This window comes from Typopeltis vanoorti, chromosome 19 (assembly GCF_054136105.1).
Source record: "Typopeltis vanoorti isolate ZY-2024b chromosome 19, IOZ_Tvanoo_1.0, whole genome shotgun sequence".
NCBI lineage: Eukaryota > Metazoa > Arthropoda > Arachnida > Uropygi > Thelyphonidae > Typopeltis > Typopeltis vanoorti.
Genome location: NC_143567.1, coordinates 96,664,498 through 96,687,181, shown reverse-complemented (window position 1 = coordinate 96,687,181; position 22,684 = coordinate 96,664,498). Strand labels below are relative to the sequence as shown.

The window sequence follows — 22,684 nt, the reverse complement described above, 5'->3', positions numbered from 1 at the left end:
CTTTAAACCCCCCCGAAAAAATTAAGACACCTACTCGGTTCTTCCAAAGATCCTCTTCCACACCCAGCCCACCCAGGGGTTTACAAAATACAATGCGCATGTAACCTGCCACACAAGGGGGAAACAGGGTGAACCATCCCGATTAGGAAGGACAAACACAAATGACACATTAAATACCTCTACTTTGGAAAAACCAGCCTTTCTAATCACGCACTCCAAACATACTACAGAATTGATTGGAAAGGTACCAAGTCCCTACGCTGCACCAGAAACCTGGTTCGAGAGGAAATTCAAAGAAGCATGTGAAATGCTCGAACCTAATCCAAATCTGAACAGAAATGATGGTCTAACCATTCCAAGGATGTGGAGGACCCATTTGCAACCTTCATAGCAACTAGAACAAGCCAAAGAAAAATTTCAATACAAGAAGACTTGGTGAAGTGTTTTTTTTTTTTTTTTTTTTTTCACCCTAACATTCAGTAGCAACTTGAACTGTGCAAGTCCAGAAGAAAATTGCAGTATAACAATCTGAACTGTACAAATCCAGAAGAATCTTAGTACAGGAGGACTTTAGCAGAGTTTATTGTAGTTTTTTATTTATTATTTATTTATTTTTTTATTTATTTTATTTTATTTATTTATTTGTTTTTTTTTATCACTAGAGGTCAGGCTAAGAAAAAGACGAATTAACAGCTTAGATTTAATTTACCTTATAGAGTGCAAGAGCATGTAGCTTGGTTTCCTATACACATGTATCCTTCTGATGATGACCTCGATACAGGGGTCAAAACATCAAGTGTTATTTTATTAATAATAAGTAAAAGGGGTGTTGAAGGTCAAAGCTGTATAACTGAGAGGAGACCTCCACATAGCCTTTAAAGGAATGCAGAGAACTGACCAGGAATTCTGACATAATGTCCAATCCTCACCTTCTTGTGGTGCACCCTATTGGGTATCTACCTGGATACTGAACGGACGAGGATGGGCTGGCAATATGGGATTTAACTGACCAAATTGTATTCTTATTGGCTTAAACCAAAATACAAAATGATGGTACAACATGACAAAATTTCATGCCGGCTGGGGCTTCGCCCGGTTAAACAAGGACCCCGTTGTTTTTGCCAGGGAACCAGGGCAAACAGCGAAAAGTCAGCCACTGGAACAAATCTGAAAACACACCTCGACTTAACATCACCAGAGTTAAAGATCGGTACCATCAACATAAGAAGCATGAATGACAAAGAAATGGAACTAGCTGAGGAATTAGATAAGCACCAGATCGACATAATAGGGGTGACTGAAACAAAAAAGACAAAAACTGGTGAGATCTTTCTGAGCAAAAAATACAAAATGTCAAGGAAAAGGAGGAGTAGCCATAGTATTCAACACTAAATACGAGGCTAATTTTCTTGAATGGCAGGCAGTGTGAAGTGGAGTGATGTGGGCAAATATGAGAATGGTCAACTGGACAATGAGACTTATTTGTGCCTATGGTCCCACAGAAGGTTCTACTAAGGTAGAAGTGGAGGAATTTTTTGAGGCTTTAGAGAAAGCAACTGACACAATCAAAAAGGAAAAGTTGGTCCTGGTTGGGGATCTAAATAGCATAGTAGGAAATGATTGTCAGACATACAAAAATATTTTGGGAAAATTTTTTGGAGAAAAGAGCAAAGCTAATAATAATGGCAAATACTTGTTGGATTTCTACTCAGGACATGGACTGGTTATTACTAACAGCATGTTCCAACATAAAAATGTGCACAAATTCACATGGAGAGAAGAGGCAAGGAATAAAAAAAAATCTCATTGACTATGTTATTGTTGATAGTGATGTTTTCTCCCTGGTGCAGGACACCAGAGTGTACAGAGGATTTGAAATTGGAAGTGATCGCTATTTAGTCTTGGGCAGGATAAAATTGAATTTCATATTGAAAAGAATAACATGTAAGAAAGTTTTAACGCGAATAAAAGTTGAGCAGCTCTCAGAAGTGAACTGTAGACTAAAATACACAAAGATTATTGAATAAAAAATGAAAGAATTTGAGAACAGGAACCAAACCTTGGGGATTCAGTGGCAAGCCTTGAAGAAGACTCTGATTGATTCAGCCAGAGAGACATGTGGTGAGGTTTTCTGCAAGGATAGAAAATCAGAACGCCATGGTGGACACAGGAAGTTAAAGAAGCAGTGAAGGAAAAGAAGAAAGCATATCTAAAGTTTTCCTGGCAAATAAATCTGCTTATGCTCTTAGAGAATACAGAGACAAATGTAAGAAAGCTAAACACTATGTAAAATTGGCTAAACAAAAGTCATGGGAGTACTTTTGCAAGAACATAGAAAATAAATATCAAGAAGGTAGCAAAATATTCTGGAGTTTGTTGAAGAAGCTTAGAAATGGAGGAAAGAGTGCTGTAAAAGGAGTTAGAGATGATAAAGGTGACATGAAAACGGGAGAAAAAGATATCCTTGAAGTATGGAGTAATTACTTTGAAAAATTGCTAAATGAAACAAGCAGTGATAGCACAGTGGTAAAGAAACACTCATCAGGAATACATATCTATACTCGAAGTAGAAAAAACTATCAAAGGTTTGAAATGTGAAAAGGCAGCAGGAGTAGATGATATTCGACCAGAAATGCTGAAGTATGGTGGTATAAAAGTCTTACAGTGGCTGCACTGCATAGTTCAGCAGTCCTGGACAGAGGGACGAATTTCTGTTGATTGGAGTAGAGCTCTCATAGTACCCATATGTAAAAAGGGAAATAAAACTGAATGTGTGAATTAAAGAGGTATTTCCCTACTGAATGTGCCTGGTAAGATTTATGCAAGTATACTTGAGAAAGGGTTGAGAAGAATTGTGGAAGAAAAGTTTGAAGAACAAGCTGGATTCAGACCAAATAGAGGCTCTCAAGATCAGATCTTCACTTTATGACAAATAGCTGAAAAATCATGGGAATATAACAAAGATCTGGAATGACTTCTAATGGGACTATATTGATCAAGTATATATAATAAACAATGCATTTTTTTTAAATTATGGAGACAACTACCGTGTTTGAATAAAAACTTTAGTTTACTATTACTAAAATTTTACAATTCGACGTTTCGACCTTTATGTCAAGGTCATCTTCTGGAGCGTACAAATATACACAAGAAACAAGCTATACTACAATCATACTGGTTCGTTAAAGACACCGACTAACCGCTACCACAATTGTTGGCCTGACCTCTGGTGAAAAAAAGGAACGGGAGCGAATTTTGGTTTTCGATTTCGATGGTGCTGAAAAACCAAAATTCGCTCCCGTAACTAGACACACAAGTTACACGTCTTCGTTCAGGCAATCTATCCTTCACGGTCTACCGAAAACCGATACACACGGGCCAATACATACATGCGAATTCATATCGCCACCCAGCACAAAAATATGGAGTCATAAACACCCTTAAAAACAGAGCCACAACTATTTGCTCTAACCAGCAGGCCCTGAAACAAGAACTAAAAATCATTAGTGACACATTCATAAACAATGGCTATAACAAAAATACTGTCAATAAAATACTCTATAAAACCACAACAAAAACGAATCTAGATTACAGTAAAACCATAGCCATCCCATACATTAAAGGGTTATCAGAAAAAATCAACAGAATCCTACAACATTATAACCTTAATGCCACCTTTAAACCACCCACTAAACTTAAAACCATATTCAGTTCCTCTAAGGACCCTCTCCTCCCATTAGCACATCCTGGAGTCTATTGCATCCGCTGCACCTGTAACTTACCGTACATTGGTGAAACAGGACGGACAATCCCTATACGCAAGAAAGAACACATTAGACACATTAAATATAACCATTATGGTGAAGCAGGCCTCTCAGACCATGCACTCAACACCTTACACCAAATCAACTGGAAAAGCACCTGCTCTTTACACCGCACAAAAACATGGTACGAAAGAAAATTTAAAGAATCCTGCGAAATTCTGATAAACCACCCAAATATCAACAATAAAGATGGTATGAAAATTCCAAGGATCTGGATGGCACACATTCAGCCAACCTAATTTGAAAGATTCAACATAAGTCAGGACTCTAGCCAATCTGCTATTATTAGAAACCATTCCACTCCAACTGGCTGGAATGATGTTAATATATGTATATAGTAGACAACACAAATAATAGGACTCTAGCGTTGATGTATAAATTTTTTTTTTTCACCAGAGGTCAGGCCAACAATTGTGGTAGCGGTTAGTCAGCGTCTTTAACGAACCAGTATGATTGTAGTATAGCTTGTTTCTTGTGTATATTTGTACGCTCCAGAAGATGACCTTGACATAAAGGTCGAAACGTCGAATTGTAAAATTTTAGTAATAGTAAACTAAAGTTTTTATTCAAACACGGTAGTTGTCTCCATGATTTCCAAAAATGCATTCGGATCGCCGTGCAAGCCTAAAAGAAAGGATATATATAATAAACAACTGTGTTATACCAACTAGCTTCACCAACTAATGTTGTCGGCATCTTCAGGGTACATAACTGATGTAAGGCACTAAAAAGTAAAAAACTGTTACAAACTATAATGAACCGATTCCAATTATGTTAGACAGAGAAACAGAGCGCGTACAATACAAAACGAAGATTGAAATCTATGCCTCCACTAACACCAAGACCATATGGTGCTCCTAAAGTACACAAAAATGGAATACCACTATGCCCGATTGTAGATGGAATCAATTCGCCCACTTATCTGTTATCTAAATACCTGGCAGGCCTCCTCAAACCACACGTCCATAATTCGGATACTTATATACGAAATTTGCAACGTTTCGTAGAGAAACTGAACAACATCTCAATCTCCAATACGGATCTGCTCGCCAGCCTGGATGTTACATCTCTGTTCACTAACATCCCTGTGGAGGAAGTCATCAACATTTTAGGAAGTTTGCTCCCACAAGATATTACTTCTCTGTTCCGTCATTGTTTAACATCAAACTTTTTCATATGGAATAAAACCATATATCAGCAATTGACTGGCCTTGCAATGGGTACCCTCCTCTCTCCATCTTGTGCTGATCTCTTTATGGAGGATTTTGAAAGTAAAATCTTATCTCAAGTAGACCCTAAATCCACAGTATGGTGGAGATACGGGATGATATCGTTATTGTGTGGAACCACATAAAAAAAAAAAAGGACCTGTTAGACTTTCTAAACAAGATCAACTCTTTACACCACGCAATCAAATTCACTCTCGAACTTGAAAAAGATAACCAATTATAATTTCTGGACACTTTAATTAAGAAGCTAACGAATGGTGGTATCAACCTCTCAGTTTACTGCAAACCTACAAATACAGGATGTTATTTACATTTCACTCCCTCCCACCACATTTCTCATAAACTTAGCATTGTACACATGCTGAAGAATCATGCCTCTCTCCTTACAACAGATCAACAAGACCTCCAGGAAGAACTATCCCTGATATCTGACAACCTTACCATGAATGGATTTCCTCGAAGACTTGTTCACAAGATACTTTTCTCTGACCCCCCCCCCCCCACAATGACAACGAGATGACATAGGTTATGTTTCCCGTCGTCATTCCATACTTAGGGACAGTGGGCTTTAAACCTACAGAAATGATTAGGCATTTCTTAAGATCTCCAAAAGATAGCCATCGTTTCTTCAAATATCCTGGAGTTTACAACATATCCTGCTCGTGCGGCTTGAATTACATTGGCCAAACTTCAAGGAGCCTTGAAATTAGGCAAAAATAGAACACATTGGTGATGAGCAGAGAAGAAAAATCGGGGGGGGGTTAGCTTTTCATTTCTCAAGAACGAACCATATCATAGAGTGGGATAGAAGCACAATTCCTTACATAGAGGAGGACTTCCGTGCCTAAATTTTTAAAGAAGCCACAGCAGTTGCCCGCTGTATACAAAACCAAGGACTAATCTTGCCCATGATCTGGAAGATCCTTATTAGATCTCTTAACTCACCAGAACTGAACTACAGTGCCAACTATAGAACGTGCATAAATAACAACAAGTGAGATCATGCATGCTCTATGCATGTATTGTATGCACTCTGTTCTTTGTCTTTATTATTATTATTCAGGCCTCCATGGAGTCAAAAGACTCATTGTGGGAAGTCCATTCTGAGAAACACAAGTTTATCAAGACTCATCGAGGGAGGTCCCTCCTAGGAAGCACAAAGTCTATCATACCACTCCTTAAATGCATTGACTGTTCTCGCTCACACCACTCCATCAGGCAATGCATTCCATGATTCAACCACCCCTCCATGCAAAGAAACTACTCCTCGCCCTCTTACTCACAGTTTCCTTTCATAACTTCCAGGGATGGCCCCTTGTCATTACTTCTTCCTGCTGTTCAACCAAGCGAAAGACTTCCACATTGTCAACCCTGTTACTTCCTCTCAACAGTTTATAAGTCTCAGGCATATCACTCCTCATTCTTCTATCCACCAAACTCTGCAGTCCACACTCCCTCAGCCGATCCTCATAACTAATGTTGTACAGTCCCGACACCATTTTTGTTATCCGTCTTTTTACCCTTTCCACAGTTAATTTATCCCCATCAAATCCTGGGGGACCAGATCTGAGAACAATAGTCTAAGTGTGGTCTGATCAGAGTCTTATACAACGAAATGATAACCATTTTATCTCTGCAGGTCAGGGTCCTTCTCATTATTGCAGCAAACCTTTGCGTTACCTTCGCTACCTTTGCAATATGTCCCCTAAATTTCAGGTTTCTATCAGTTATCAAACCCAGATCTCAAGACCTTACATTTTGCTGCATTAAACCGATACCCCCATTCATTTGCCCATCTATCTAGCTTATTCAAATTCTTGTTGCAGGGCTACCACATTTGCGCTATTACTAATAACCCTTCCCAGCTTTGCATCATGTGCAAACAACCGAATATCCGCTTGCATTCCACGGACATTGATATAAAGGTTAAACAATACGGGTCCCAGTACTGAGCCCTGGGAAACCCACTTCTAACCTTCTGCCTCTTTGATAATGCTCCACCATACACAACTCTCTGATACCTATCGGACAGCCAATCCTGAATCTGCTGCGACTTGAATATCAGCTTATCATGTGGCATCCTGTCAAATGCCTTTGTTAAGTCTAGGAAAATGGCAGTATATGCCTTTCCCTCATCTAATGCTCTTATAATTTTATCATACAAGACTAGCATATTGCTAAAACAAGCGCACCCCTTCACAAATCCATGCTGACTCTCACTGATAACATTGCCCTCATCTGCCCAATGCTATATGGTCCCTCACTACTTTCTCCATGATCTTACTAACTACTGATGATACACAAACTGGCCTAGCTTAGCTTTTCATTTCTCAAGAACAAACCATATCATAGAGTGGGATAGAAGCACAATTCCTTACATAGAGGAGGACTTCCACTCCCGAATTTTTAAAGAAGCCACAGCAGCCGCCTGCTGTATACAAAACCTTAACAGGAACCAAGGACTAATCTTGCCCGTGATCTGGAAGACCCTTAATATAATTGGAATCTGTTGATTATAGTTTGTAACAGTTTTTTACTTTTTAGTGCCTAATCAGTTATGTACCCTGAAGATGCCAACGGTCTTAGTTGGTGAAACTACTTGGTATAACATAGTTGTTTATTATATGTACTTGATCAATATAGTCCCATTAGAAGTCATTCCAGAGCTTTTATGGTCAAGAAAATTAAACGTTTTTTAACATAGCAAAGATCTGCATTTAAGTTTTGTCGATCTAGAAAAAGCATATGACAAGGTGACAAGGGAGATGCTATTCAATACACTGCAGTTCTATGGTGTCAATGGGGCATTATATCAAGCAAGACTTAGTCTTTATTTGAGTTGTTAAGTCAGCAGTTAGAATTGAAGGAAGTACAGGAAGATGGTTTAATGTTAAATCTGGTGTGAGACAAGGATGTACATTATCCCCTCTGTTATTCATTATCTATATGGATCACATTATGAAGGAAAGTGGTATTAAACCTGATATTAAAATTGGAGATGTTAATGTCAGCTCTTTGCTTTACATGGATGATGTCTTCTTCTTCTTCCTAACATGGAATTTAGGCCATGTGGCCTGTTCCGGTCTCATGCCATCTCTTTCTTGGTCTCCGATTCTTCTTTTTCCACTTATTTTGTATCTGTATAATATTTTTGGTAGTCTGCTGTTGTCCATTCGATTTAAATGTTCTAGCCATTTTTGTTTATACTGTCTTATGTAGTGATTAATTTGTTTTTATTTTCAGGGATTGTAAGATTTCTTCATTTGTTTTGTGGTTCCACTTAGTATATCCAGCTGTTTTTCTGAGGAACTTCATTTCTGCTGTTTGAATTCGTTTTTCATCTTTCCTTTTCATGGTCTATGTTTCACTTCCGTATAGTAGAGTTGGTTTTGACAAGACATTATATAGTCTGATTCTAGTGTGTTTTTGTACCAGGGATGGCTTAAATATATTATTTATTATGCCATTTACTTTGACAAAGTTTGATATTTTAGTGTCTATGTCTTTTTCTTCTTCATATGATAGATCACATCCCAAGTATCTGAAAGTATTTACTTGTTCTAATATTTTATTATCTATTACTATTTTACTTCTTATTGGGTTTTCTCCTTTGAGTGCCATTATTTTTGTTTTTTTCTTTGGATATTGTCATATTATATTGCTTTGAGATATCATTTAATGATTTTAATGATCTTTGTAAGTCATCTTCTGATGTAGCTAATACTATTTGATCATCTGCAAATAGTAGTGTATCTATCTTCATTTGTAGGGTCATTTGTATACCAAATGGGTTATGCTGTTTCCAGATTGTTAATATTTCATTTATATATATATATTGAAAAGCAGAGGTGAGAGGGTACATCCTTGTCGTACTCCTCTTGATATGTCTTTCCATTCTGAGGTGTGTTCTAATTTAACGGCTATTTTATTTCCTGTATATATTTCTTGAATAGATTGTAAAAGTTGGTTTGGTATGTTTAAATCGGTTAATATTTTAAACAATTTTTGTCTACTAATTTTGTCAAAGGCTTTTTCATAATCAATAAATGCCACGTGTGTTTCTTTTTGAAATTCTCTTCTCTTTTCTATTAATAATTTTAAAGTAAAAATTGGATCTCTGCAGGATCGGCCTTTTCGGAAACCGTTTTGTTGTTCTAGTAATTTGTTTTCTCCAATGCTGCTTAGTTTCTCTTTTAATATTCCTGCATATATTTTATATCCTATATTCAGCAGGCTAATTCCCCTATAATTATTGCAATTGTCTTTATTTCCTTTTTTATAGATAGGGATAACCAGTGCTTTTTTCCAAGAGTTAGGGGTTTTTCCGGACATCCAAACCAAATTAAATTTTTCACCTGCATCTTTGCATAGTTCTATATTTATATTGTCTTCTCCTGGCGTTTTTCTATTTTTCATCTTCTTATATTTTTCAGTTCTAACATTGTGATATTTTCTATTAGGTCATTCTTTGTTTTATAAAATTTTATTTCATTGTTCTCATCTGTCCAGAGATTTTGGAAATAGGTCACCCATTTTTCTAAATCTATTGTTTGTATTTTTATCTTTTCTTTTATTTCTTTATTCATGTATTTTATTACTTTATAGGTTTTAGGTTGTGGCTTAAATAAATCCTTTTCTAGTTCTGTTACGAAATTGTTCCATCCTTCTCTGTTTTTTCCTTACTTCTCGTTTTGCAATTGCACTATTTCTTTTATACTCTATTTCTGCTTCTATTGTTTTGGAATTTAGCCATTTCTGGTAACTGTCCTTTTTGGTTTTTATTATATTTTCTATTTCTTTGTTCCAGTCTCGTAGTCCACTTTTTCTAATCCATTTGTGCTTTATTCCTAAGGTTTCTGTTGCTGCTTTTGTGAGAATTTGTTTCATATTTTTCCATTCATCTTCTATGTCACTTGATTCATGTGTGGTTTCTGTTTTTAAGTTTGTGCATTTTTGATATTGTAGTCTAACTTGAGGATCCTGTAATGAAGAAATTTTGTAGCTTGGCTGGTAAGAATTTTCAATTCTATGTGTTTTTAGCCACTTTGGTTTAAAACGAATTTTTGCTGATACCATATAATGATCAGAGTTTAATTCAAAGCCTCGATATGCTCTTATGTCTAAAATTAACTCCACTAATTTAAAATTTGTGATAACGTAGTCAATTACTGATTTGTATCCTCTGGCTGACCAAGTATATTTATGTATTTCCTTGTGTTTAAACATTAAATTCATTATTCTCATATTATTATAAATGACAAAATCGCGCAATCTGCTACCATTTTGATTACATGTATCTTCGCCAAATTTACCTATGTTTGTTTTGTATTTTTTGTTTCCTATTCTGGCATTTAAGTCTCCTGCTAGCAGTAAATAGTCAGTTTTGTTTGTTTTTATCTATGGCATTCTGTAATTCTGTATAAAATATATTACTATCTTCTTCTTTTCCCTCTTCTGGTGCATATGCACCAATTATTGTTATGTGGCCTCTTAATGTCTTGAGTCTAATTTCTATTAGTCTTTCATTCAAATAGTTGTAATATACAATATTGTTCTTTAGGGATTTATGTACCATAATATTTATAATTTATATCCTTTATTTATATAATTTATATACCATGGATGATGTTATACTTCTAATTAAATCATCCACTACAAGTCTGCAAGATTCCCTGACTAAATTGAATAAATGTTGTAATAGATGTGATATGAAGGTCAGCAATAAAAAGACAAAGACAATGAAAATAGGCAGAATCATTGAAAATGTCAACTGCATTGTGAATGGAGAACCTGTGGAACAAGTAAAACATTTCAGCTACTTAGGCACAATTTTTAGTGAAGATGGTAAATTAAATATGGAAATAGACAACAGAATCAACAAAGCTGGTATGGTAGGAAGTCAATTGAATAAATTCATATGGAATAAGAGAGAAATTAGTCGGAACACTAAATTAGCTGTATACAAGACAGTGTTCAAACCAGTTTTAACTTATGAATCTGAGAGCTGGGTCAGAAGTAAAACACTTGACCAAAGACTGGAGACTGCAGATATGAGAACCCTGAGAAAGATTAGGGGCATGAACAGATGGCATCAATGGCAATATCATATTAAAAACAAGGATATTAGGAAAGAATCTGACATTGTCAGCATCCAGGAATGCATTAGCAGAGCTAATCTCAGGTGGTATGGTCACTTAAACAGAATGGGTGAGGATTAGCAAAACATGTGTTCTCTACTAGGTTGGCAGAAAAATGTCCCAGAGGAAGACCAAGATATAGGTGGATTGATACGATACAAAGTGCCTTAGACAATAGAAATATAAGATCTGATAATGTTGGAGTTTTGACAAGTAACATGTTGATTTGGAGGAAAATTGTAGACAGGAAGTTAATAATGATGTAAATTTTTCATGTAGTACTATCATATCCTGTACATCCCTTGAGGGTACATGGCAGGAATTTGATGATGATGATAATAATAAGTAAAATAATCATTTCAGCATGTGTGTTTTGTGTCCCTAAATTCGGAAATATGAATTGTACAGATAATGTTCTATTCCTAAATAAATCCAGTCTAAGGTTGCTGTAACAACAAATTTGGCATTAAAATCAGCAATAAAAAGATGCCAGAGGGTTCTGATCTTGGGTCCCTGCTGTTTAACTTGTTTGTAAATGATATATCATGTGGACTGACTGGGGATTTTCAGTTATTTGCTGATGATGCAAATTTGGGGAGAATTATAAGTAGCACTGCTGATCTTTATTCTCTTCAGTAAGATTTAAATAGACTTTTGACTTACACAGAGGAGTGGGGGTTGTAGTTTTAATATTAATAAGTGCAAGGTGTTGCATTTTGGAGTGCAGAAATGTAAGGCCATGTACTATATTGACAGTGCCATACTGCAGGAAGTGGATGAGATTCGAGATTTGGAAGTGGTTATGAACAGACTGAAGTTTAGAGGGTCATAAGGAAATGGTTGTGTCACTGTATAAAGCACTGGTGAGATCACACCTAGACTGTTGTACTCAACTCTAGTTACCTGGTTTTCAGTGTGATGCGGAGATATATTGGAGAGGATCCAGAGGCGAGAGATTAAGACAATATCAGGACTTTGGAATGCTGGCTATGGAGAGGTTGAAGAAATGTGGATTGCAGAGTTCGGTGGATAGGAGGAAAATAGGTGATATATAGCCATTTAAGTTAGCGAGAGGATTTTATCAGATGAATCCAGATGGGATTATAAAAAGTGTAGAAGTTGAGAGGAGAAAAACCAGAGGCCATCCTTGGAAGTTGTGTAATAGTGTGGTGAATGAGGAGTAGATTTTTTACATTCAGAATTGTTAATGAATGGAATGCATTACCAGAATGTGTCATTCATGCAAGGAGTGTTAAGGATTTTAAGATTCGCTATGATAAACACGTTGTCAGTTGAATGAACCTCCCACCTGAGGCTGCCAACTCCATGGAGGATGGATGGATTATAGGCATTACTGGTATGGGCTGTAAGGAATTTCATATTTTAGTAAAAACAGAGGAAGAATGGCGCAGTAGGGATGAATCAATAATAATAGCAGAAGAATTACAACTAACAAGAGTTGAGGTTCAGCAGGAAACTAAGAACAGGTTTGTGGGAGACTGCATCATCTGAGGCTATCTAGTATGAGATCTGAGAGAAGAGAATATGTTGTATAATTGGAATAATGTAAGTGGACATACTATTGGCGATAAAAGAAATGGAAAATTAATGTTAAATAACTTAATAATATTTAATGGTAAATTTTTCACCACAGTTTCAAAGGCATCTTCAGTACAGAAATGGAACAGCATTATATACAAATAACTGATTCTGAGAATTGCCAAAATAGATATAGTAAGGTAGCAAAAACAAATTCCTAATTAGAAATTATATATTATTCATTTATTCATTCATATGTTCGCTAGACATCCACAGATGCATATAGTTACTCCAAAGCTCGATGATGTTCACACCAGGACTTGCCATATATATATATATATATATATATATATATATATATATATATATACACTGCTCTCAAGCAAGATATGATCTCAAATAACAGTACACAGTGTCCATTCTTTGTCCACCTGTTACATTCTCATCACATTTCCTGCCCCAGTTCCATTTATTGCCTTTTGTTATGGTTGCAATATCCCTTATCTTTGTTTCCTTATCCAATTATTATTCTCTCTATCCACTTATATTATTCCCAAAATGGCTCTTTCCATGTTTCACTCTGTCATTGTGGGGAGCACACATTGGTTATAAATCTTTCTTTTTTAAACAGTTTAGTGAATTGTGTTTAAATATCTCTAGAATGGTTACATTTTTTCCATCCTGTTGTTATTCTTGCTGAAATTTTATTATCCAGTTTATTGCTATTTCTAATTATTTTTCCTAGGTAGTTATATGAACTCACTGTTTCATTCTAATTTTTGATGTATTTCAATTTTTTTCCCTTTTTGGATTATTTTCACTGTGCATGTGCATTATATTTGATTTGTTCAGATTTATTTGTAGGCCTACCTCCATACATACTTCATTTAATTCAGTAATCATATGTTTAGATTCCTTCGATAATGTTGATATTAGTATAATATCATTGCCAAATCATGCATTACTTAAGTATTTTCCATCAATATTTAATCCTCTTTTCTCCTATGTCAGTTTGTCTTTAGCATATTCAAGAGTTGTAATAATTTTCAAGTAATAGTTGCTTAAGAGTGAATAAATTTGCTGAGACAGTCTTCTTATGAGTCTTCTTTTTATTTATTTCTCTTTCTTTCCATTTGAAGTTTATTACTGCTGAACACTTCTCATATTATTATTATTATTATTAAACAAGACCTCATGGAGTCAAAGACTCATCTAGGAGGTCCTTTTATCTCACACATATCTCATCATACCGGGTCTTAAACACATTCAAACTCCTTGCAGACACCACACTCTCAGGCAAGGCATTCCAATCATTCACAACTCTGCACGAAAAAAACCTGCCTCTCACTCCCCTACTCACACCCTCTTTATACAGTTTCCAGGGATGACCTCTGGTTCTCCCCTGATCTCCCACTATTCGCTGTAGAACTTCTCCACCATTGATCCTATAGCAACCCCTTACCAACTTGTAGGTCTCTATCATATCTCCCCTCTTCCTTCTCTCCACTAGTCTCTGCAAATTACATCTTTTCAATCTTTCCTCATACTCGACATTCCAGAGGTCAGAAACTACCTTAGTCAGTCGCCTTTGGACCCTTTCCAACATCTCTTCATCCTTCTGAAAACCAGGTGACCAAATCTGGGCACAATAGTCCATGTGTGGCCTAATCAAAGCCTTATACAATGGAACAAGAATCTCCCTACTTCTACACGTCAGTGTCCTCCTCATCATTCCCAGAAGTCTTTGTGTTGTCTTCACAATTTTGGCGATGTGACCCCTAAATTTTAGATCCTTATCCACTATCACTCCCAGATCTCTTATTTCCTCTACTTCCAACAATATATTCTTACCAAGCATAAATTCTGCATCCCATCTTTGTTTTCCAAATTTTAAAACCTTACATTTTGCAACATTGAACTCACATCCCCATTTGCTTGCCCAATCACTCAATTTATTCAAGTCTTCTTGCAAGGCTACAACATCTTCACTACTCTTTATGGTTCGTCCCAACTTTGCATCATCTGCAAACAACTGAATATCTCCATCCAAATCTTCGCCAATATCATTAATATACAAGTTAAATAGTAATGGCCCTAAAACAGATCCCTGAGGCACTCCACTAGTGACTTTCCTTTTCCTGGATATTGCACCCCCATACACAACTTGTTGATACCTATCAGATAGCCAGTCTCCAACTAATCTAATATCCAACCCCATCTGCTCTAGTTTGACTGTCAACTTATCATGAGGCACTCTATCAAAAGCTTTTGCGAAATCCAAGTATATTACTGTGTATCCTTCTCCTCTGTCCAAGGAAGCAGTCACTTTATTGTAATAAGTAAGTAGATTACTAAAACACGACCTCCCTTTAGCAAATCCATGCTGTCCATCAAAGATTATACCATTGTTGTCAACCCAACTCTGGATTCTAGTTCTCACAAGCTTCTCCAACAACTTAACCACAACACCCGACACACAGATAGGCCTATAGTTTGATGCTTGAGTTCGATCACCTCCTTTATGAAGTGGCACAATCTTGCCCTCCTTCCACTCTTTAGGGACTTGACCAAGTGCAAGACTCGTATTAAAAAAATATGTCAAGGCAGGTGTCAACTCTCTGGCACATTCCTTCAGAATACGCGGTGATATATTATCAAGTCCCACAGCCTTATTTACATCTAGTTTACTCAACTCCCCAAACACCTCTTGCTCACTTACAGTCAGTCTCTCCTCCCCATCATCAACTGCTCTTAATCTCTCCATGAAGTCACATTCACAAGATTGAAAGATCTTTATGAACTGCTCATTAAGTATCTCCACCACACATTCTGCAACAGCTGTCTTTATACCATTTCCTCCAATCAATGTCATCCTTCCATAATCATTCTTTCTTTTGCTGGCTACATATCGAAAGAACTCCCTAGGATTCTTTTTAGCTTCATTAGCTAACTGCTGTTCATACCTCTCTTTAGCTACTCTCACCAACCAAGTCACTCTCCTTGCCTGGTCTTTGTAGAACTCATGAAATTGGTTACTTCCACTTCTCCTATGCTGCCTCCACAATGCCCTTTTTCTCTGTATTGCATGCTTAATCTCTTTATTCATCCATCTCACACCTAACTTATTTAACCTTCTCACCCGTGGTATACATTTAGACATTGCATCCACTAAATATTTTTTGAAAATCCCCCAAGCTGCATTGATCTCTTTTCCAGCTAACTCCTCATTCCATGCTACACCTGCAAGCTGTCTCCTGAGCTCTTCATAATCACCCCCCTTGTAGTTCCACATATACCCTTTTTTCACAGGGGTCCTTGCACTGCTGGCAACCACCCAAGTAATCACCTCATGGTCACTTTCACCAATTGGTGGATGATTTGATACCTCATTGATAATTACATCCTCCGATGAGATGACCAAATCCAAGACCCTTAATCCTCTTGTGCCCTCTGTTACATACTGTCTGAGGTAGTTATCCCTCAAAAACTCAAGAAACTCATTTTCTTTACTTTCAGTTGCTATCTCTTCATTCCAGTCTATATTGCCATAATTAAAATCACCCATAATGATCACCCTTTTCTTATTTGCTTGGCTTATTTGACTATACATTTCACTATCACCACCATCCACATTACCAGGTCTATAACAACATCCCACCAAGTATTTGATTCTATTCACCTCTATCTCACACCATACTGCCTCAAAACCACTGGCCCCATTTCCCCCTTGCATCCCCATAAATACTGAGAATTGTATGGACATAACTCTTTCTCTATCATCAATAGCACTCCCCCTCCCTTTTTACCCCTTCTATCCTCACGAAACACATCATACCTTTCCATCTCTATTCCTGTCAGGATGACAGGAATAGAGATGGAAAGAGTTAATATATAATATAAATTATGTATGAGTTAATATATAATATAAATGCCATCTATTCCTATAATGGTATAAAACTTCTAGCAGAAGTTTTTTTTCTTTCAGAATGATATTCTGAAACTTGTGTGTTCTCATGGTTGTGGGAAATTTAATATATTGTTTATTCTGTTATCTATAATTTTTGTAAAAAAAAAAAAAAACTTATCAAGGAGGAAGAAATTATATGTCTATAATTTCTTATGTCAGTTTTATGACTTTATAAATACAAATTCATACCTAAACAAATTAGGAAAGGTTAACAGATTGAAGAACTATTATCTTCCATAATGAAGATGAATGTAAACCATCAGGTCTATTTAAGTTTGAACAATGAAGTAACATTTCCTAGGTTTTCTTATAAAGACATTCCATGAGAAATCGGCTTATGTAGGATTTTAGTCATAAGACTACTCCGTGCTAAGTAGAGATAGCATGTTCAGCATTGCCACACTATGCAGGCTGAAGATTCTTGACGTAAGACTTAGGTTCTACATGACAAACACAGATCTTCCAGATTGTCTATAATATGACAAGCCACAAGAGCAAGGAATCTGGTTGACACTTTTTGACTATGTTGATGGTGTGATTATGTATGTATGTATATAACTGTCTGTGTGAGTTTTCTTCTGAAATACTGAGAATTATAAACTGGCATCCAATTGATAAAGAATTAGCAAATCCAAAAAGGCTATTTGATTGTTTTCTTCTTTTTCTAAAGTGAACTGTATTCCCAGATGAACTGTATTTATTTTGTAAACAAAATTTTCTAAATCAACAGAAGTGCTATTCAAACTGCGAAGATGTTATTGACATACCTATACCAAAGCATAGTCTGGGAGAAATATTTTGTCAAGATGTCATTTGAGTTGTTTCATAAAAAATTTGCATTGTTGTACCTTTAGTTTGTTGTACAATTTATTTTGAAAGGTAGAATATCCAGAGTCAATAACATAACCAAAAACTTTAACAATATCAGATAGAAAAGCTTGTTGAGTAATCCGATAGTGTCTGAGAAAGGAATGTTGTTGAAACAATGCCATTTAAGCTGATCATAACACTAAAAAGGCTTAACCGGATATTACAATTTTTTTTTTTTTTTTTAAATTCTAAAGTTTCTTAATATAAGTGGAAGATTCTTTCCATGAAAACAGAAAGTAAATTTGATAAATGCCTAGATAACTTGTAAGTAGGACAACCAATACAATCCCCCACATGTTTTAATGAAACACTCTTGGGAAGACTATATAACCTTGGGGAATGAAAAGACTTAAGTATTTTCTTCAAATCATATCAAATTAGAGATGTTATCATTGAATCATTAAGCTTATTAATCTGGCTACCAATAGGATCAGTGGAGAAGGAGAGGGATAAGTACAATAGTCAAACTATTAAGGAAAGCTTTCTGTAATATTCTTTGTTACCTTGTACAACCACAGTCTTGCCTTTGTTTGATTTATGTTAATTTTTAAATTTTTTAGAGTGCTTTGAGTTCTGAAAATGAAAGGAGAAAGAGGAGAAGGTGGTGGTTTAGCTTTGAACAGGATTTTGGCACTCTCAAAGTGAATTTTATTAGCAGTTTTAGAATGAACAGCGTAAGATCCTCTCTCTAGAATGAAAAAAATCCATTAGTGGCAAAATAATGACATTTAGATAATTAGAATCCTTCTGGTATTTGTACATTATTCTGTTCTATTTCTCTACTAAAGATGCCTTTGACACTTAGGCAAAAATTTTGCCATTAAAGATCATATTATTTACTTTTATTTTTAAGAGGCCAGAATATGTAGTTTGTTGCCGTGTTAAACTGCTGTAAACAAAAGATGTTAGTAGAATACAGTAGCAAATTTATTCTTTAAGCATATGTAAAGTAATTATTATTGTTGGGGGGACTTCGAGGAATAGATTGGAAGGAGAAAAGGGAAAATAGGGGTGAAAAGGACATGGAATTTTCTATTTATTTTATGTAATTACAGTAGTAATTACATAAAAAAACTTGCAATAGGTGCTTAGAGTTGGAGAGTTTCATATCTGATTTGTATCACAAGGAGATTTATTCATAACAGGTTTGCCACTCTGCCTCTGTTAGGAGTGAGTAATTATGAGTAAATTTGACTTGATAGGTGTCTAAGAATGTGGAATTTTTAGTAAAGCATGAATATATGTAGAAGTACAGATTCATTATGACACTTGAGGAACCAGTATTAGACTACACTCTGGATAAATAATTAGGTGGGAATTAAATTGATGAGTAGCATCATTAAAGGGAGAAAATTGTGAAGGGAATATAAGGAGACATGTAAATTGCATGCTCATAAGTATTACATATCACAGGCAAGAATGATGACCAGCATGGCAAGAAAGGCCAAATTATTTATAAGAAGAAATTAAACCAAGTAGGCTAAAGACAATCCAAGGGAGTTCTTTTACTATGTGAAGATAAACAGGAGGAATGTTTATCAGAGGATAACTTATGAATGCAGAGTAAGGTAGTAATAGAAGGAGACACGTTGTTACTGAATGATCACTCTGGAGATGTGACAGAGACCATTGCAATGATAAAGACAGATGAACAGGAGGTACTTAGGATATTGAGATATTTTAATGTGAGTATGGCCATGGAATTAACTTGCATGTTGGTCCAAGTGCAAGAAAACTGGCAACATCCCTGACCAAGTTTACATAAAGGAGACTTTGTGTGTGTGTGTGTGTGAGAGAGATTGAGAAAACAAATTATAGACTGATCATCTTAGGAATGCTGATTAAAGTATTGAAAAAGTTACTTAAGGCCAAAATTCAGAAATGGGTGAATAGAAATATATTATACTTTGAGGATGGGTGATAACACAACTTTGTTTAGGGTAGGTCTTAGGAATGTACTCTCTTTCTATGTAAAGGAAATTGCTTTGCAGAGGCATTTATTTGCATTATGCATCAAAATCTATTATGAAAATTGGAGCATCTGGAGATGGACGTTAAAGCTGACGACATTGATAAGAGGGTGGTTGAAGAGAGAGAATTAATGATAAGACAAGTAATAATGAGTGGTGCCACAGCTCTGTGCTTTGACTGCTGTTGTTTAATTCGCACATTAAAGATAAAGGGTATATGAGAAGCATCTGGTTTACTCATGCTGCAAAACTTGGGAGAATAATACTTAATAAAAACTGATTTAGAGATTTTCCAGAATGGGTTCAACAGATTGATAGTGTAAACAGAGAATTTCAGTTGCCAGTTTAATATATCAAAGGATATGTATTTGATGCTTAAAGATGGCAAGCTGTGTATTATATTAATGGAACTCTATTCCAAAATATTGAGATTTAGGGTTGCTGGTAAACAGGGAGTTGCAGTATGCACTAGGCATATAGCACAAGAATCACTTGGATATTGAAAAATATTTTGATAGTAGAGCTTTGATAAAACCATATATGGAATGATGTGCACAAATTTGTTTTCTTGTGATGAAGTAGTGGATGGAATCCACAGACAATTCACCACCAAGATGATATATCTGAAAATTATGAGAATAGATTGACAGTGTAAGGGTTGTAAATTTGGTTCCTAGATATAAAAGGATACAGTAATATTATAGAAACTTAAGTTACTGAGGATGATTTTATAGGGTAGATGGAGCAGTTTTTCAGTACATGACAGGAAGGAAGGAAGAAAGAAAATAAATGGTCACTCCTGGAAGACGAGTAAGCATGTGATTAGGAACAGTGTGAGGATTAGATGTTTTGCTTGGAGAGTGTGAATGATATCTCAATTGCATTTTCTGTGAATAAGTTTAAGGAGAAGTGTGATAGACATTGTGTAAGTAATGGCTCAGATGTGGGGCCTTCTGAAGCACCATAATCATTTTAGATACATTACAAATGCCTGAATAATAATACTTATGCAGATTATTTAATGAAACACTTTAAAATGATCTTGATTGGTATGAACAATTAATATTAAATAATATGAATTCAAACTTTCTTTATTAATATTTAGTAAAAACTTATTCATTCAAGAATAAGTTACTCAGTTCATTGTTTAATTAAAAATGGGTTATGTATTAACCTATCATATTTTACTTGAATTATTATAGATTTCCAGAAATTGAATTTTTTCATACTCCTGAAGTTCAGAGTATGATGGTCAATATATTATTCTGTTATGCCAGAGAATATCCACATATATGTTACCGGCAAGTAAGTGTTTTTTTTTTTTTTTTTTTTTATCTCAAAAATTTTACCACTTTGTTATAGTTTATTTTATATTATTTTCAACATAAAAAAAAAAGTTTTTTTACTTGAAGACTGTTTGCATAGTCAAAAATATTATGTAAAATTGCTTTCTTTTTTAGCCTGGCATCGTCTGATATGGTTTTGTTAGCCTGGTTGATTGATTGAATATTACTTCATCTCATACCAGCAGGCTTTAATTCAAATCCCACTGTAGGCACAGATGTTTGTGAAGGACACTTTAGGTGGTAGGTGAATTTATTTGTTGCCCAGTTGAGACTACTCTGATTATTGGAGGACTGGTGGAGGAGGGGAAAGCTTTTCAACAGCATTACTTATTCAGTATTTCATCACTCATTTCCATGAGTGCAGTTTCATGGCATTTCTTGTATATAGGAAAAGGCCTTGTTGTTCTTCATATTATTTCTAGATAACTTACTGACATGTTTATCCTTTAGAAATCAAAAACACTAAAATATGAAGTACTGTAAAATTTTTACATTAACTTAACTTTATCAAGTTATCCCAATATAAATGAATAACAAATAAGTTGATTTTAAAATAAACTTGTGCTCACGAGTAGAGCATGGTTTAATTACATTTGGAGTGCTAGCGAAGTTTATAAGATTTTAAAAAATAAAAAATCATGTGCTTTATTAATAAACTTTATTTCCCACAGCAGGAATAAATGAATTTTATCTGATGTATTTAGATTAGGATTATGTAATAATGCTTCAAGTTTTCCTATTCTTTCCACATGGAATCCTCTGATATAAGACTTGAGGTTTCATTTAGTGAACTCTGTGTGGATGTAATATCATCTTCTGCAGGTCTAGTCTGTTCTGATTCTTGGTATTTGATGCAATTTTACACTTTACATGAGAAACAGAAAATAACAGCTTTTTTTTGTCATCCTGATAGAGCCTTCAGCTCGCAGTTGATGAAAACATGCATCATGTTAAATTCATCTATCATCATCAGCTACTGAAAAATATAATACTATAAAGGCTCTGGTCATTTAACTTGGATTCACTTTTTTTCCCCACACCTACTTTTTACAGAAAAACAGAACACACAAAATTGACATTTCTGTCTTAATTAATAGTTTCGATGATACTTTCATAATAAGATCATAAATGACAAATTACCGTAGAGCTACTCCATCTTCAGCTAAAGATGAATACCTGAAACTTGGATTTCAAGTTTCATTGTATTCTTTTCAAAAGACTTCATCTTTGTTCTGCAAAGGATAAGCTTTCTTAATCGGCATTCTCATGCTTTGCACTTGTGGTATCTTACTTTAGCTAGTATGCAGACTCTGCAACCATTTATTGTGAGGAACATAAAAATTACAAGTATAAGCCGGAACATAATGAACTTTCAGAATGTCCTGTTGCCTCCACACATTTCTGTGAAATATTGGAAGTAGCATTCACACTGCTTGTCAGTGATGTGTTCATACATCTATATGAAAGTTTTCTGTTTTGTCACTAATTAAACTGAAAGAAACTCCAAAAATAGTTAATTTTTAGTCGACTCTCACTATAGCAAACCCATAGGAACCACAGGAATGGTTTGTTATAATGAATAGGCTTAAGGTGAAAGGCTTCTTTGTTGCTGATTTACACTTATAATTAGATTTAATGGAATGAATATACCATACCACTGAGAAATAATTCAACAACATGTTTAATCATTTTTGTCTATCACAGAGACATCTTCATGAATACAATATTAAAATTGCAACATGACACACACACACACACACACACACACACACACACACAAAAAAAACCCACATACAACAATA

At 35.4% G+C, this 22,684-nt stretch overlaps 1 protein-coding gene across 5 annotated transcripts in view; it reads left to right on the top strand.

Annotated features, from left to right (window-relative positions):
* The window catches only part of TBC1D5 (TBC1 domain family member 5), a 495,953-nt gene that overhangs the window by 95,813 nt on the left and 377,456 nt on the right, over positions 1-22,684 (top strand). For all 5 annotated transcript variants that reach the window (XM_090408923.1, XM_090408920.1, XM_090408922.1 and 2 more), the window contains exon 8: positions 20,739-20,841. In XM_090408923.1, the coding sequence (XP_090265049.1) occupies positions 20,739-20,841 (103 nt within the window). The remainder of the gene's footprint in view (positions 1-20,738; positions 20,842-22,684) is intronic.